Source organism: Pinus tabuliformis, chromosome 4_2 (genome assembly GCF_031772625.1).
Source record: "Pinus tabuliformis cultivar Carrire ecotype Pingquan chromosome 4_2, CPIR1, whole genome shotgun sequence".
In the NCBI taxonomy this organism is placed as follows: domain Eukaryota; kingdom Viridiplantae; phylum Streptophyta; class Pinopsida; order Pinales; family Pinaceae; genus Pinus; species Pinus tabuliformis.
In genome coordinates, this window is record NC_142304.1 from 809,094,389 (window position 1) to 809,113,499 (window position 19,111).

Consider the following 19,111-nt stretch of genomic DNA (forward strand, 5'->3'; position numbering starts at 1 on the left):
CCTGCGCTTGAGGTGAAGGTGGGGGATTTGACTAAAGTTAGAAGCAATTTTTGGGAGCCTCTTAGATTCCATGTTGTAATGCTTTTTCTTATACATTAGATATCTAAACATAGTCGTACTTTCAATGGGGGACATGCTAGCTTTGATCAAGAGGACATGATAGGGAGCATTTCTCTTCATCTTTAGGTTGTAGGTTATGAATTGCTTTTGAATCATCTAATTTTTCTCCATGACTCTCTGGATATACTGCAATCCCAAAATTTACATCTGTATAAGACAACAGGGGTGATGGGAGTCTCAAAGAGGAACCTTTTTTTACTCCAAATGCAAAGATCGACTGACTTACAATTGTTTTCAAGCTCATAATAAGCTTTCCAACCTCCAATAATCATTTTCTCGATGCTATAATTCCAGTTGAGCTAATGAGGAAAGTCAATACCCAAATATTTGTAAGAAGAAACCTGCTCTAAACAATGGTTATCATAGACGAAACTAACATGGGTGGTCTTTTTTGATTTAATGATCATGACTTTAGTCTTGTCGGTATTAACTATCATACCCATCTTGGAGCAGTAGACATGAAGAGTCTTAAGCTACTTGTCTAGGTCATCATGGATTTTTGCAAGAAGAATGATATCATCAGCATAAAGGAGAAGAGTAATGATTATACCACCAAGCTCGGTGCCCTTGCAACCTGCAGTTTCCAGACACTCCTCAAGCTTATCGATGTAAATGCCAAAAAGGGTAGGGGATAGGGGACACCCTTGCTTAACCCCGATATTGCATTTAATATCTTTAGACCACCCTTCGTTGGTCTTAAGCTTGGCAATGACAGTCTTGTAGAGACGAATCACAACAATCCTCAGTTCAGGAGGAACCATGATCTCTTCAAGTCTCTCCCAGAGCTTATCTTGAGGAACAATGTCGAAAGCTTTTCTAAAGTCCACAAAACAACAGAAGAGATCGAATTTACTATTGTGACATTCCTTTGTAATGATCCTGAGAGTAACAAGATGGTCGATAGTTGAGTGATGTCTCCTAAAACCAGCTTGCCCTTTAGCCCTTTTACCATGGGTTTCAAGCCAAAAACTAACTTTCTTTTCCAAAATGAGACCATATAGCTTGGCTAGGATGTGGCTAGTCATAATGGTTCTATAGTTAGAGGGAACACTTTCGTCCCTATATATATATATATATATATATATATATATTAAATTTTGTAAATATGTTTTTTATATTTTAAATTTAAATTGAAAAAATTATAATAAGATTAATAATTTTATATATTGTCTATGAAGTTTTGGATAGACGGTGATTGGTTGCTTTTTTAAAACACTCCATGATGTGAAGTCACTGGTTCTTCAATTTTCCACCTCATTCAAGTGATATATTGGACATGATTAAGATATAGACCCACCACGCTCACAAAAAATCGAATAATATATTAAACATGATTAAGATATAGTCCCACCAAACTTATATATATATATATGTATATGTATATATATATATATAAACATATTTAAAATGTCCATTCAAACTTTTGAACAACAATTTATTGTTCTAAATAAAAATTGAAAATTACACCACATTGTTAAATTTATTTTATAATAAATAAATAAATAAATGCAAAACAAAACAAAATAAATAGTTATACATTAATCAAACTTTAGTCCTAATAATACCCATTATTTAAAAAACGACGTTTTAGAGACTAAAATGCTAAATTCAAAATACATTTTTATATTTAGTTTATACATTAAACATTCAAACTTTAGTCCTAATAATACCCATTATTTAAAAAACGACGTTTTAGAGACTAAAATGCTAAATTCAAAATACATTTTTATATTTAGTTGAATATTTTCCATGTTCACGTCAACGGTGAACTTGAAATTAAAATACTTTACAAAAGGATTAAGCCTAATTTAAACATGCACGTCAATGGTAGAATGAAATTAATGCCAAAAACAAAAGTGAACTTAGTCTAAACTTTCTACATAAGTAGATTTATATATAAAATTAATAATTTATAACATTATAATCACATTAATATCAAATAAAATTTCTAAATTAACATCAAATAAAATTTCTAAATTAACATTATAATGATATTAATATTAAAAACACAATCTTATTCATGTAAATGTAATAATTAAAAACTAGTATAACACAGTCCTAATCATGCAAATGTAATAACTAAAAAATAGTATAACATAATTGCGATCAAGTTAATTCAAGGAAAATAAATATATTAAGGAAAAACACAAATTTATTAAGTTATTTAATTTTTTAAAAGTAAATAATATAAAAATTTAAATAATAGAATAATTAATTGTGAAAATTTATATATTTAAATAATTTTATTAATTTTAAATATATAATTTAAAGAAAAATTATATAATATTTTTTTTTTAATATTTAATTTCTTCTCATAAAAGTAAAATCAAATTAAAATTTATAAATTATTAATATAAATAACACAAACTCTATTTCCAAAATTATAAAGGATAACTTCTTATCTGGTTATTTAAGTTTGTTTGTTTGTTGTTTTTTTTTGTGTTTTTTTTTTCTTAAATAAACATATAAGAATGGGTCAAAGCCAATTCAAAATTTTCTCAATCAATTCAAACATTTAATTTAAAATTTATTTAGTTAATTTAAACATTTAATATTGATATGAATTTGAAGAAAGATATGGAGGTGGAGGAATTGTTCTGTTAAAAGTGGTCAGAATTTAGGTTAAAAAACTTCAAAAAAAAACTTGTAGTGATAGTAATTCAAAATTTATTTAGTCAATTTAAATATTTAATACTGATATGAATTTGAAGAAAGATATGGAGGTGGAGGAATTGTTCTGTCAAAAGTGGTCAGAATTTAGGTAAAAAAACTTCAAAAAAACTTGCAGTGATAGTAATTCCAAATTTATTTAGTCAATTTAAACATTTAATACTGATATGAATTTGAAGAAAGATATGGAGGTGGAGGAATAGTTCTGTCAAAAGTGGTCAGAATTTAGGTAAAAAAACTTCAAAAAAACTTGCAGTGATAGTGTTTGAATCATTTTTTATGGTGAAAATGGATTCAGCACCATCAAAAATTTCTGGGCACCCAAAATCTTGAAGTTTGACAGTTGTAACCTAGATTTAAATCTTGCTGAAATTTCTACAACAATGTCTGAATTATGCTTTTATAGTGAAAATAGATTTACCACAATCAGAAACTGCTAAACACACAAAATCTTGAAATTTAACAATTATAATCTGAATTTACAAAAACCCCTGCCAGATTTTATCGAAATCTTGCTAAATTTTTTATGATCTTCACATAAAAACAATCCGTTTAAACTACTATAGTTGGCCAAATAAATAAATATCAGAAAATACTAATTTAATAAAAATTGCATGTGCAAAATAAAAAAGTTAATACATATTTGATTATGTTATTTTATTTTAAATAAAACATAAATACATTATTATAATGATCGAGAAAAATTATAAACAATTTATGCACCTCTCAGATTGGAGGGAGATTCCTTTACTCAAATCACAAGATTGAGCTATGGAACTATAACCACGTGGTTGCAGAACAAACAAATAGGACCACGCAACTTCGCCAGCTCAAACTTTGTTTGGGCAGGTCCAAATTTGTTTGGCCAGCTCAAAAATTAATTTGAATTTGGACATGGTTCCTGGAAAATGATACTTTAGCAGAGAGATTGGCCTCGAAAAAACGCCAAATTTGGCGGATATTTGGTCGTGGCCTTTCCCTTAAAGGCCCAACCTACGAGATGGCAATGACAGGAGCGGGGTGTCCGGACTAATATTTTGTTTTTACATGGGATTTTGGAGCTTGAGCATGGGGAATTGAACAATGTATCTGTAAAAGGCCCTGCTCCCGAGGACTGGTTCTGAGCAGCTTGTTTTTTCTATTATATTGAAAGGATGGGAGGGAGAGCAGTTTCAGGCCTGCGAGCCCATTCAAATAGTAGTAGAATTATTTTGAATAACGCGAAATCATCATCTTCATATAACTGTTTTTGAACATAGGTCTGCAAGGTTCAGCTTGGTGAGCATTTTCAGGATCGGGCAATGCTGCAAGGAAGCTCATGAGGTAAGGAGAACCAGATTTGAGTATTAAGATATTCATAAACAATAAGAACTGATTTGGGTATTGTGAAAAAAGTGAGTATTGAGTATGGTCTGGTATGTAGAATATAGTACGAGGCATGTAATTATTCACTGGTTCAGAGGTATTGATTGATCTATCATCTGTAATAGATCCATTCAGGCTTTTTCTACATGGACAGTGCAGAAAAGTCCCAGTCACAGGCACCATCCTCTGCTATTCATATTGGTCTTGACACTTCTCCTGCTGTTGTACTTGGCGGTGTTCAAATTTGTTCTCCTTCTAAAACCAAGCCTAGATTGAAGCCATTAACAGTGAGATTCTCAGATTTCCATCCCAAGAATTCATCAATCTCCCCACCCACGGCTTCATCTCCATTGCCTCCAAACTTATCAGATTCATCCCTATACAACTCCCCCACAAACTTCTCCCCTGCCTCATCAGCCTTCGTTTCGGCCTCACAGTCCCCATTCTTATCCCCAAGGCTTCTGCAATTGCCCAATGATTCTCAGTCACCCTTGCTATCACCAAATGCAGCAGGCCTATTATTGCAATTTCCCCATGGTTCTGCCTCTGAGTCCCCCTATTTGTCCCCTAATTCATCAGGCTTTCTGCAGTTGCGCAATGATGTTGAGCAGCAACAGCAGATGCAGCAACAACAGCAGCATCAGCAAGAACTAGAGTATTCCCCATTTTCACAGTCCGGTTCACATTCAGATGATATCCCAAGTTCTTCTTATACCCCCCCAGTAGAAAATGATAGTATCCATCTGGCAAGCTGTGTTCAAAATCACAGTATCCATCTAACAAACTATGTCTCTGAGGATTTCTCGGACGACATCCAGAGGTCTAAAGCACAGGCAGCCTCTGATCATGCCCCTGCCCGTTTGTCATTTTCATTCCCTGTGCCTCGGATGTCCTTTGCCAAAGGGCCCATGTCTCCTCCTTCATCAAGCAAGCTAAGAAGCTGTGATGTTTACATTGGAATTCATGGGCAGAACTCGAAGTTGCTTCGGTTTTCAAAATGGCTTCATGCCGAACTCGAGCTTCAAGGCATAGCCTGCTTTGCAGCAGACAGGGCCCGGTATTCTGACAGTCAGAGCCATGACATCACCGATAGAATCATCTCATCTGCAACTTTTGGTGTTGTGATTGTAACCAGGAGTACATTCTTCAATCCTTTTGGAATTGAGGAAATCAGGGTGTTTTTGCAGAGGAAGAACCTAGTCCCAATATTTTTTGACCTTGCACAGTCAGATTGCTCCGCAAATGATATCATTGAGAAGAAGGGGGAGTTTTGGGAGAAGCACGGAGGTGAACTATGGAGGATTTGTGGAGTGCAGGAAAAGGAATGGAGGGAAGCTATTGAAGGACTTGGGAGAATCCAGGAATGGAAATTGGAGGCTAATAAGGTCAATTGGAGGAACTGCATTTTGAGAGCTGTTAGTTTGTTGGGTAGTAGGCTAGGGAGGAGATCAGTTGCAGAGAGAGAGAGGGTGAAGAAGGAAAGTGTAGACGGGGAAGAATTTCCTTTCCTGCGAAATACTGGGTTTGTAGGAAGGGAGAAGGAACTGATTGAGATTGAGAACATTTTGTTTGGAAGAGATGCTGATGATGAAGAGGACTTTCAGTTGTCCTGTTTTGGAGGATACGAGAAGGATAGAGGGCAAGAAAGTGTGGAATGCTTCATGCCAAGAAGAAAAAGTGATGTGGATATGTGGACTAATATGAAGGGACTGGGCTTTACAGAGGGTTTTGTGGAGCGGAGAAAAAGTGATGCAGATCGATGTGCTTGGCTGGAAGGAAAGAAGGAGGCAGATACGTTCAAACATAAAAGTAGAGGGCATTTGGAAACAAAAAGATGCAAAGAGCCCACCTTAGAAGCTTGGATTGAGCCACCTCTAGAGCTAGTAAACAGAGGAAGAAGTCCCCAGAAATCACGTATTAAAGCAAAGTCAGCACACAGGTCAAGACATTGTCATAAGCACAAGGATGACAATACTAGAGCAGAATCTCGAAATCTGTCTTATGGCAGTGGGATTGCCTGCATCCATGGACTTTCGGGAATAGGAAAGACTGAACTGGCTCTGGAATTTGCTTACAGGAACTCACAGCGGTACAGAATGGTGTTATGGGTGGGGGGAGAAGCCAGGTACATTCGGCAAAATTTTCTGAATTTGTCTTTGCTTTTAGGCTTGGATGTTAGTACAGAGACCCAAATGTGTCCTGAAAAAGGCCGGATTAGGACTTTTGAGGAACAGGAACACGAGGCCTTACAGAGAATCAGGAGGGAATTGTTAAGAGATGTACCTTATTTGCTTATTATTGACAATTTGGAAAGTGAGATGGATTGGTGGGATGGCAGAGACATTTTGGAGTTGCTTCCTCGTATTAATGCAGCTACCCATGTGATAATCACTACTCGGCTTCCACATGTAATGAATTTTAAGCCTCTAGAGTTATCGTCTCTCTCTGGAGTTCAGGCAATGCTTCTGATGAAGGGGAAAAAGGATTTTCCTTCTCAGGAGTTGGATGCATTGAGAACCATAGAGGAGAAGTTGGGTCGGTTGACTTTTGGTTTGGGGGTTGTTGGAACACTCATTTCAGAGCTTTCAATTACTCCCTCTGCACTGTTGGAGGCTATCAACAAGGTACCCTTACGAGAACTAACATGGACCGTGAGGGATGATCCAACATTGAAGAATAATCCATTCCTTGTGCAACTTTTAGGGGTGATTCTCTCTATTCTTAACCATGCAAATAGACCACGGAGTCTGGCTTCTAGAATGGTTTGGGTTGCTGGGTGGTTTGCACCTGCTCCAATTCCAGTCTCCCTACTAGCCTCTGCAGCCCACAAGGTTTCTGCCAACGGAAGTGGGATGTATTTGCCAAAGAAATGCCTCAGACTCTTGTGTTGCTGCTTTTTAGCTTCTCAAACTAAGAGATGGGAGGCAGATGCTGTTGCTTTGTTACTTCGATTTGGCATTGCAAAGAAAACAAGCAGGCAGGGATGGATTCATTTTCATGAAATAATTCAGCTATATGCTCGGAAGAAAGGAGGTGTTCCAGCTGCCAAAGCTATGGTCCAAGGAATCAGGAAGAAGGCAATTGTTTCTGTTCACCCCGAACATTTTTGGGCAGCCTGCTTCCTTTTATTTTCTTTTGGGAATGATCCAGTGATTGTAGAATTCAAAGTGATGGACTTGATTTTGTTCATAAAGAGAGGAGTTCTTCCACTTGCAGTTCGTGCCTTTACAGTATTTTCTCGATGCCATGCTTCCATGGAACTCCTAAAGCTGTGCACCAGTGCACTGGAGGAAGTGGAGAAAACCTTTGTGTCACAGATTGAGGGTTGGTGTGACAGATCTTTGTGTTGTAAAAAAGGGGCTAATTCTGGTTATCATGTGGATGAGTATGTCTGGCAGGATGTCACGTTGTTGAAGGCCTTACTTCTGGAAACCCGAGCAAAGTTAATGCTAAGGGGAGGACAATTTGATGCGGGTGAAGAATTATGCAGGACCTGTATCAGTATCAGGACAGTGATGTTGGGACATGATCATCCCCAAACACTTGCAGCCCAAGAGACACTGGCCAAGGTAGTGAGGTACAGAAGTAAAATTTAAGAATAGCCACACTGATTACTTCACTCGATATTGTACACATTTGTTGAGTAGTTTCTTCTAGACCTACGTAACTGTAACTTTGTTAATTTTTTGAGAGTGCTTGATGCATCAGCAGCCACATGGTTCAAATGTTTTTCCAATGTGGTCATACAGCATCCTTACCTATTGAATAACCTGTTGTGGCTATTGAGAGGTTTCAGATAACTTTTCAAGTCACGAACTGAAGGTATTTTATTCAATGTCTCGGATCTGCTGTTGAGAAAAGTTCTACAGTGTAAACCTTCCATGTATCATTGTTCTGTTCTGTCAAAAATTAGTTCTTGTATAGGCAAAGTATTCACGTGTTACCAAGAAAACGCCATGAAGATACAGAGCAATTGACCAAGTCTTGCTAATTTGACGATATGTTTTAACTGTTGATTGCTTTAGTTCATTTCATTGTTGACATGGTATCCATATCACTTGTAACTCTGTAAGTTAAAGTGCTAAAGATTAATTCAATTGTTTTCATCCATGGTTTGGCATGAATTTGTGATCATCCTTCTGTGATCTCATGTGATTTCCTCAGCTAGGGGTGACCAGAGTCTTCTGTTTCTTTGTTCATGATCCTATGTTCATCTGTTTCACAAAAATGTTCTTGGAAGTTAACATTGTTGTCTACCTCTCTTCTGTGCTCAATTCTATCAATTAGCATGTATTGCAGTTCACACTTTTGAATGGGCTTATTCCCTCGTTTGAAATGGATGCATTCTTCAAATACCATTACGCTTAAGAAAGTGCATATCATTTTGTGGCACCTGACCTGTGCATGTAATAGGTAGACCTGTTCACTTGAACTCGCGTATGATGTTTATCCAACATGCTTGGACAAAATATCACCTATGGCATCAACTGAAATTGTTTACTCGATTAGCATGGTCACACCTGAACCACGTCTTAACATCAGGAATTGCGTCCCACAATCATATATTGTGCTGGAGGTGAGGCATCCCGCACAGATGGACTCAACAATTAACATCTTTGTAACCAGTCTGTGTGGACCTACCAGGGTAACCGACTAATGAAGACTTCCCAAACCACTGTGAGGCTGTGGGTGCTTAATAAGCATGGAGTTATGTTTGAACTCCGAACCTCAACAACTCAATAAAATCTGTGGAAATGGTGTTCAGCAATCTGAAAATTCTAGAGCAGTGTCAAGTTTAGGTATTTGCCTTGCAGTGATAATGGCACCAATTCATTGACAGTTAAAGTTCAAGGTACATCCTGTCAGGAAATTCAGGTTTCTTGTGCCCATTCAAGCAGCTACCCCATGCATATTAAATGTACATGTGGTACTATTATTTGCATAACATAGTAAAGACCTAACCCACAAATGTCTCCCCTCTGTGGCCAGAGAAGACGATATCTACCATATAAACAAGCTAACTCGATCTATAAAGTTCCAGGCTTTTCCATCAAACTGGGGGTATTTCAAATTGTTTTCTGTTACTTGTTAGAAAGCTCTCAAATGACTGTTAATAACTTGCAACACCATGCCAAAGGGGCATCCACCTCTTGTTAGAAATTGTAATATTTAATAATTGCATCAATATAAGCCAGCTGCATTCAACATTTTAATATGGATATATATAATATGACTTTGATCGAAATGAAAGTTGAAATCTGCCATGTAAAGGTGAACAAACAAAATCCTATTGTAATAATAGAAATGAAAACATTAAAAAAGTATACTATAATAATTAAAATAATATAGGAACAAAATAAACTATTGTAAATTCATCTTAACCCAATCTATTAAGCATTAAAAAGTTTAAAGCTCCAGTTTCTTTTGATCCTGCTATAAAACTAAGATTGAGATGAATTTAAGATAATGATAGAATTGCAATTTAGAACATGAGTATGGTAAGAATTTGACATTCAACAAAGAACAGAAATAGACCTTAAACCTTATTTGAAGAGCTTTTCACGTCATGAGATGATTTCATTCTGGTATTATGGGTCTATGAATGAAATGTGTAAGGCAATTTAAGATAAAGCAGTAAGTTGGTTTGAGCATGAGTATCGGGGTCACTCCATATGCCCAGACTGTATACGAATGGATCAACTGCTTCCAGTGAGTAAAATTAGTCACGTAAATGGTACATAATAAATATCTTTATCTTTGGCCTTTTCAGACATTACCCATTTGACTTCTCTGCCGACATTGGATTTGCAATATGTTTATTGAAAAATATGAAATCTGGCAATGCTAACCTGGCATTTTGTTTCACTGTTGAGGTACAGAGCGTTAATCTGTCCACTTAGCTGTGGCTTGTCTCATCAGCATGGTATAAGTTTCAAAGGAACGAGGTCAGTGAGAATGGGTCTAACTCCTGGGGAAATTTAGGTACCACAGAAATTTTGGTGGAATAGATACCTTTCCTTTAAGCCAAAGGAAGCATGCTCCATAAATCCACATCTCCATAGCAAAGGATCAACTGTGTCCAATGGCTAAAATTGCATTGCTGGAAAGATGGTACATAATAAGTATATTTAATCTTTGGCATTTTCGTAGGTGCCCATTTTGTTTCTCTACTTTCCTGCATACCTTGAATTTGCATTATGTCATTGAAGAAGAAGGCATAGGCCAAGACAATCAATGAAGTTCCACTGTTGAGGTTGACAAAATGTTAAGTTGTCCACTAGTTATTATTTTCTCTGAGTCTCTGTTGTGTACGTCATCCATGTGGCATGGTTTTAAAGGAAAAAGGCTGATAAGGGTTGGTACAAGTCCCAGGAAATTTTGGTGTGTAATACCTAACACTTAAGCTAAGGAAGTATGCTCTTTGCAATGGAAACCCTCTGGGCACGTTTCTTGAGGCATTTCTAGGACGAGAGGAACGGGGAGTGGCAAGGAGGGCTGATATGAAAAGGATCACCTATTCTTGGAAACTGAAAAGAATTTCAGATCCAAACAATGACATTTATCTGCAAACAGGGAACAGGGAACAGGGACTGTTCAGGCTTCACAATACCATTTCGGGACCTGTACCAGAGAAAGTCATTTTCAAATAATCATCAGATATTGCAACGAAAACAGCCTGTGGTTTAAGGTCATTGTCTACAATATAATTTCATGTGATGCCCCAGAAAAGAATTTAGGACCAGGCTTGAAAGGCTAAGGTGAGGAGCAGGATATCGGATATCCAACCAGATTCAAACTTCGGCATTATGACCAAAAAGGTGCAGTCTTCTATGATTTGTTGGCTCTGGCCTCTGGAGCCCATGTCAGTGTTCCCATGTTCGAGGAATCATGCAAGGTAGAGGACCCACACAAATCAGGTGAGTGTACTTGATTTTGAGAACATGTCCATTTTGGACAGAATAATGAAACCAATGTCAGTCAAAGTGGACAGTCTGAGTAGTTAAGCACCAACTACCATGGGTCCAACTAGTCTTAGTCAAATACCCAAAACCAATGGAGGCAGGTTATTCACGAGGTAGTCATTGCTGCATGGGGTCTCTGTATTTCAGCGAATTCCCAAAAAAGAGCACTCAAGGGAAGAGACACGGGAAGAGACACGGATGAAGATTCAAAATTCAATTCTGCCGGGAGATGTTTTCTCCCGGAAAACAATGAAAATTCTGAAAATTCAGGTGTAATTTTGATTAAATCCGGCCAAAATTTTAGAAATCTAGGTTATAGTTGTTAATCTTCGGAATTTGGAATGTGGCCAGAATTTTCAGAATTTTGGGTCATTTTAAGTGGGTTGAGTTTTGATGGAGTTGAATCCATTTCCACCATTAAAAAAATATAAAATATTGACAAGATTTAAATGAAACACAGTGTTGATAGTGTTGAATCAATTTACACCATTAAAAAACTATAAAATATTGACAAGATTTAAATGAAAAAACAATTAAAAAAATATAAAATATTGACAAGATTTAAATGAAAAACAATGTTGATGGTGTTGAATCAATTTCCACCATCAAAAAAACTATAAAATATTGACAAGATTTAAATGAAGAAACTAATGATGTTGAATCTATTTCCACCATTAAAAAAACTATAAAATATTGATAATATTTAAATAAAAAATTAGTTTCCACAAAATATTTTGCTTAATAATACTATTTTAATATAAAATAAAAGTTAAAATTTCAATGCATTTTATTGTCATTAATAAAAATAAATAAAAATTGTTTATGTATTTAAAAAATATTTCAAACTCATAAAAATAATAATTTCATCTATGAAATTTTGATTTTAAAAAAATAATTAAACTTCTTCTCTTAACGTTTTAAAAAAACATCAATAAAATTAAATTTTATAGGGCCAAACATATAATCAGGTGTAGTTAATTTTATGTTTATCATTAGGGTGAGGTGAGGTGATATAATTTTTAGTGAATTTTTTTTTGTTATATATATATATATATATATATATTAAAAATCTTTTAAGAAACTAATAAATTCAAAACCCTAAAATTTTTTAAACACTTAATAAATTTTGAAATTCTTAATTTATACAGATTTAAGAATTCAAATTTTCCATTCCACTTATTATTAAACAAGTGAACAAACACTCATCAGACAAATATATTAAAAAACATTTGAATTACACTCAATAAAATATGTTAACTAATTTGTCATTCCAGTTATTATTAAACAATTAAACAAAAACTCATCAGAAAAATATATTAAAAAAACATTTAAATTACACCCAATAAAATATCTCAACTTACAAAAGTGTATATACACAAACTTTTCAAATACAAAAATGTATATACACAAACTTTTCAAACAACAAAGTTAAACATGATTGCCTAATAAAAATTACATTCCTTGCCACCATGACCCTGACTGAACTTGAGTAGGAGAGAATTTGGGTACAGTATAAGTAAATGAATTACATTTTGGATTATTTTATGACCCCAAAAGGACATAATAGGCATTGTCTGATACAGGAGAATTTCTGCAGTGCGGAGTTCTTTAGTTGTAAAAGCACATCTTTTGAAAGTGCATGGCCCTACTCTCACTTCACAAGTGAAATGGTTTGTCACAAGTCACTTCAATCAGAATACAACATTGCATAGGACTATTTATGTAATCATTACCAAAAGTGCACCAATAATTTGATAGTAAGGTTACATATTACTACATATAGTAGTTGTATGGTGGTAAATGAGTGAAATTTTATCCTAATTTGTTAGGAACAAAAAAATTTGTAAATTTTTTATTATTTTTTTGGCATTTTGTCACATTAGTGAATGGTATTTTGTATTACGATATTTAATATAAATGGGTCAACATGGATTACAATTAATTTAGTAGATATATCCAATGAAATATGTACTAAAATATTTTATTTGGAATATATATATATATATATATATATATATATATATATATTTTTTTTTTAATATTTAATTATTTAAATTATTATTTAATTAAAATTTTTAATTATTTTGATAGGTGTGTTTATTTGAAATAAGGTTTATGTAATTTTATTTTAATTATCACTAATTATTTTTTTTTATCGATAAAACTACTCTAAGAAATTATATTATTTACAAGGAGAAATTACAAACAGTGTAGCACGTTTTCAGTCCAGCTATGGCACTGAGACAATGTAGCCAACTGTGGCTTGCTTTGAGCTCTGAGTGCCAATATCCTCCTCCAGAAAAACCCGAGATTAATCAGAGACATAGCCCACGCAGGGGTTGAGATGCAAAAACAATACCCACGCTGGGGTAGAGACCCAAAACCATACCCACGCAGGGGCAGAAACTCAAAAACCACCACCCACGCAGGGGCGAAGACCCGGAAGACCTTGCCCACGCAGGGGCGACCCTGCACCTTAACAAGATTACGTAATAAACCAGAGCTTGCCCGCTCGACCCAAACAAAGAGACATTGACCAAAACAAACATGAGCAACCAACCAGACAGAGACCAAGCGACAGAGACCAAGAGACCAAACAACAAAATCTGACCTGAACGGCAAGCGAGTGATGCAGTTATGCGCCTGGCCCCAGGTCGTCCAGGTCGTCCAGGTCAGCCGGGTCCATCTCCACAATTGGATACCCGAAGCCAAAGGGAAAGTCCAGGTCCTCGTCCGCTGCCTCTTTGGAGGATGACGCCTCCTGCGCCATGTTCTGGAGAGGCTCCTTGCCTTTTGTTTCTTCCCCCTGAACCTTGTTTTGGTCCCTCTGGTTCTCTGAGGGCAATACATGCTTATCTGCCCCTTCAAGGTCCATCGTTTCATCTCTGACAAAGAAGATGGAAACGTGGGCATTGAAATTGCCCAACTTGAATACTGCAGAGCCAAATGCTGGGCTCTCAGTCTGCCTTGGCGATTTCTCATGCGGATCCTCTGTGTCCAGGAATTGAGAAACTTGCAAATGGGGAATTCCTGCCCGACGAAGACTGCAACAGCAGCAACACTGATGCTGCCTTTCTGCCATTGCTGGGGAGCGAGAAGGTGCCCCACGTCCAGGTCCCCTTCGACATGGCTGCCTCTCTCTGGTTCTCGCCATGGGAGCAGAGAAGCTGTCCACACTACAAACCCAAAACAAAATCTCCAGAAGCGTCCAAGCACAGAGAATGTTCCCACTCTTCCGCAGAACCTGAACTTGCCCAGAATGTCTCTGCCACATTCCCACTTCATTCTTAAATTCCTCCTCCTTCCCTCGGCACCAGAGCGCCATGAATGCTCTACACTCTCCCCTGCAACCAGCATTAATGGTCATTAAGACTTCTTGGGCAGAGGCTTATGTTATTTAAGCTTCCGTCCCCTCCATCACGTGGCTCCCTTCGCGCGGCAAGTGGCGTCGGCCTCCCGGCGTGTGGCTCCATGCCCTCCACCTCATCACCCGCATCCGGGGAAATTATCACTAATTATTAAGTAGATGATAAAGATTTAATTTCTATAGAATATTTTTAGTAGTTGTCACATATTTAAGGTTGCTATTTATCTCAAAAATAGTTATGTCATTTTTGGCTTTTAATTAAATTGATTAATTATGCAACCATATAAATTAAATGGTTAATAAACATGGATAACATCAATCCATAATAAGCATCAAAACACTTACTTCATGATGTTTTAAATAGTGTAACATGGGAGGTATTCCCACAAGACTTGGGTACTAGGTTTGTGTGGAGAAAACTCACTTTGTGGGCAAAGTATCCAAACCGTGGGTTTTGGACCCAAAGTCGTGGGCTTAGAACCCAAATATATCATTTGTTTATTCTAATTGTTGTGGACACCTTTGATGGAGAAAAGGAGCTCCTAAGGAAACATTAGAGACCCTATATATTGGAGAGACCATGGACGTCATTTGCAAGAGCAAGTGTGTGTCGTGTGAGCATGATTAGTCCATCTAAAGAAGTTGTAGTATCTCCAAGAGAAGGTCAAGTAGATATATGAAGGAAGACACATTTGTTAAAGTTTGTTTATGAGTGATATGGTTGGTAATTTGGAGTAGTTGTAATGCAACCAAATCACAAAACAGAAGAAAAGATATATCAACGACTTGAAAATTAGTCTCTTAGAGGGGGGAACCTCCTTTATATCACATAAATGAACAATTATTGGATAACACAAATGACAAGACCTCCTTGATATATATATAAGTCTAAGGGGTCACAATATAATCAGAGCTTACATAACAATAATAATGTAAGGGCACAACAATAACAATAATGGGCTTCTACAGGGCAAACCAATAACAATATGGGGGCTACATGGGCACAACAATAACAATAAGGGGGGTACACTAGTATTATAGGGACCTAACATGCCCCTCCTTCAAAAAAGCATTTTCCTCAATGCTTGAGTAGTTATGGATGCTTATGTGTAAAATTTTCATCCTCCCATGTGGAATCTTCAGCGAATAAGTCCTTCCACTTAATGAGATACTCTGAAATTGATCAATTTTCGTAGATATTGGGTTTTTCTTTCTGTGACTATTTCAGGCTTTAATATGATTTTCCCTTCTTCATCAAGTTCTGGCAATACTGTTTGAATTAGAGCTTGTCACCAATAACCTTCTTTAAGCATGAAACATGGAAAACTTGGTGTACCTGGGAAGATGCATGTAGCGCTAATTTGCATGCCATAGTACCAATCTTTTGCAACACTTTGTAAGGACCATAATAATTGGGTGATAATTTATTATCCTTCTTAGCTTGCTTGAGGGATATTTGTTTGTATGATTGTAGCCTTAAAAATACCCAAACGCCTACATCAAAACTTCTTTCACTGCGATGTTGATTTTCTTGTTTTTTAATTTGATTCTGCGCCAGAGTGAGGTTATCCTTTAAGAATTGGAGAACTTGTTGTTGATGCTCAATGTGATCTTCCACTGCTTGAACCTTATAATTTTCTCTTAAAGATGATGTGATGGACGGTGTATGATATCCATAAAGTGTCATAAATGGGGTCATTTTTGCTACAGTGTGGAAGGAAGTGTTATACCACCATTCAGCCAGAGGTAACCATTTGACCCATTGTGTTTGTTTATAAGATAAAAAGCAACGAATATATCATTCCAAACAATTGTTCTCTATCTCAATTTGCTCGTCAAATTGAGGTTGATAAGATGAGCTATGAGCCAATTGAGTACCATGACAAGAAAATAATTTTGTCCAAAAATTTCCAGTGAAAATGGGATCTATTTCACTTACAATAATCTTTGGTTTTCCATGTAGCTTTTGAATTATTTCCACAAATGCAGTAGCAATTATGTTGGCTTTAAAAGGATGAGATAATGCACAAAAGTGTGCATATTTATTAAGTCTATCAATGATCACCATGATGACACTTTTTCCTTCAGACTTGGGTAAATCTGTGATAAAATCCATTGAGACCTCCTCTTAACATTGACTTGGAATGACTAAAGGTTGTAATATACTCGTGGTATTAATTGTCTTAACTTTATTTTGGTTGCAAATCAAACATTTTGCCACAAAATCTTGAATATCAGATTTAAGGTCATCCCAAAAACTTACTTTGTGGTAATGATCTAAATAGAAAATGGCATCCAGGCATGGAATTTACTCATGGTATTGTAAGTGACATCCACCCATGGTATTGTAAGTGGCATCCACCCTTAGTATTCATTCTCCCATGGTATTTATCCACTCATGGAATTTACCTATGGTATTATAAGTGATATCCACCCATGGTATTTACCCACCCATGGAATTTACTTATGGTATTGTAACTAAAAAATGATATAAGTAACAAGTCACATTTTGTAAAAGGACAAATTATCCACCACAATGTAGACTTTATGGTTATTATTTGTTTTAATACAAAAAAAAAGTCTCTTTGTGCTTTTGTTATTGTGTGCTCTCCTCCTTTATTTTGACATTTTTTTTTTTTTTTAGATCTTGGGTGCCTCCCCCCAAGATATGGATCAATGGTATCAGATTCAGGTTATAAATCCATAGGAATGAGGGTTTGACACATATTTTAGTTTCAAAGTTTTGTAGGAATCTTCAAAACACTTCATGCACATGCTACGACCTCCGCAAAGCACTTTCTTGGGCAAAGCAGGAAGTTTTTTTTTTTCATTTTTTTGCAGGATTTTTTTGGGCAACAAGTTTGCAGATCATATTTGAAACTTTTGGTGCAAAATTTACAAACAAAAATGTGATAGATCTAGATTCCTTGCAAAAAAATACCCAAATTCAAAAAAGAAATCAGCCAAATCGGAGTCCAGATGAGGGAGATATCGACGATTTAAAATCAGTTGTGTTGCAGAAACTTTTCGGACGACAATTCGTGGACGATGACTCTCCTATCATTTTTTGCATTTTTTGTGCAGAATTTCAAAAACATTAGTGTATATCTGAGCTCCTATTGAAAATCACCCAACTTAAAATAAAAATTTGGTCTAATCGGAGTTCGGATGAAGGAGATATCGCTGATTTAAAATCAACTATTTTTTTAGAATTTTTGTGATGGCGAGACAATTGCAACACAAATATGAGTTTCTAGAGTGTTCAGATAGGGATTTCAATCGCACGAGACGATGCAAAATGATCATTCTATTTCCAAAAACAAGTTATAATAAATATTTTGAGTTACATTCACTAAGTTATGCCCATTTTAAATTAGTTCTTATATCTGGAGCAGCATTCAGAGTGGGCTCCCGTTGGAGATGTGCCCTCCCACCCTGCTTTAGTAGGCACCTGCTTCACATTCATTAGTTTCAGTATAACAACATCCGACTTGGGTTCTTTGGAGACGTGCCCTCCCACCCTAGGTTATGTAGGCACCTGCTACTTCATCAACATTCAACATCACGGTTATGGGTCAACTGCACAAAATCTTTGTCATCGAAGTCCATTTGCTAGGCCGCACACTGTTAGTATTACAGTTGGTCATAAGCATTACAGGTTATCTCTATTCTCGGATCTTCGTTTGTCATGGTTATGGGTCATCCACAAACCCCCACTTCAGGGAAGTCCATTTGCTAGGCCGCACAATGTCAGTATCACAATTGGTCATAAGAATTACAAGGTATCTCTATCCTCGGATCTTCGTTCATCACAGTTATGGGTTAACCACACAAAACCCTTCTCTTTAGTGGCTCTTCATATTCAACATAGGCTTCTTAGGAGGGAACTTCACGCAATGGGGACCATTTTTCTTAAGGAGGGAGGAATTATTCGAATAGAAAATGACATCCACCCATAGTATTCATTCACCCATGATATTTTCCCATGGTATTTTAAGTGGCATCCACCTTAGATTCGTCTTCCCATGGTATTTATCAACTCATGGAATTTACCCATGGTATTATGAGTGACATCCACCCATGGAATTTACCTTTGGTGTTGTAACCAAAAAATTGTATAAGTAACAAGTCACATTTTGTAAAAGGACAGATTATCCACCACAATGTAGTCTTTAGAGTTATTATTTGTTTTAATAAAAAAAAAAATCTTTTTGGTCTTGTTATTGTGTGTTCTCCTCTTTTCTTTTGACATTTCAATTTATTTTAGATCTTGGGGGACTCCTTCCGAGATCCGGATCATGTAAGTTTTTAAAAATCCTGAGTGTCCTCCTAAGGGAAGGTGTGCAATTCCAAAAAAACATTTGATTTAAGTTGGGAATTCTTACAAAGTATAAGCGATCTTTGTACCATAATGAATCATTTTTCCAAATAAATGTATCATATGTGTTGGGATCTTGATGCAACTTTTGAATGAGTGTCAACACCTCTTCGCCATTCTTCCATTCATCGCTTGCTTCAATTATCTAATCAAGTTGGATAATAGAAATGGCACAGAGCAATGCTTCCACATCCTCATCCTTTCTTGAGAGTGCATCTACAACAACATTTTGCTTCCCTTTTTTGTAGA

General features: G+C 36.2%; 1 protein-coding gene across 1 annotated transcript; it reads left to right on the forward strand.

Moving 5' to 3' along the window:
- Positions 1-3,750: 3,750 nt before the first annotated feature.
- Positions 3,751-8,105, forward strand: LOC149172155 (uncharacterized). Its single transcript, XM_089424217.1, has one exon. The coding sequence runs from the start codon at positions 4,302-4,304 to the stop codon at positions 7,749-7,751; it is 3,450 nt and encodes a 1,149-aa protein (XP_089280343.1). The 5' UTR covers positions 3,751-4,301; the 3' UTR covers positions 7,752-8,105.
- The last annotated feature ends 11,006 nt before the right edge of the window (positions 8,106-19,111 follow it).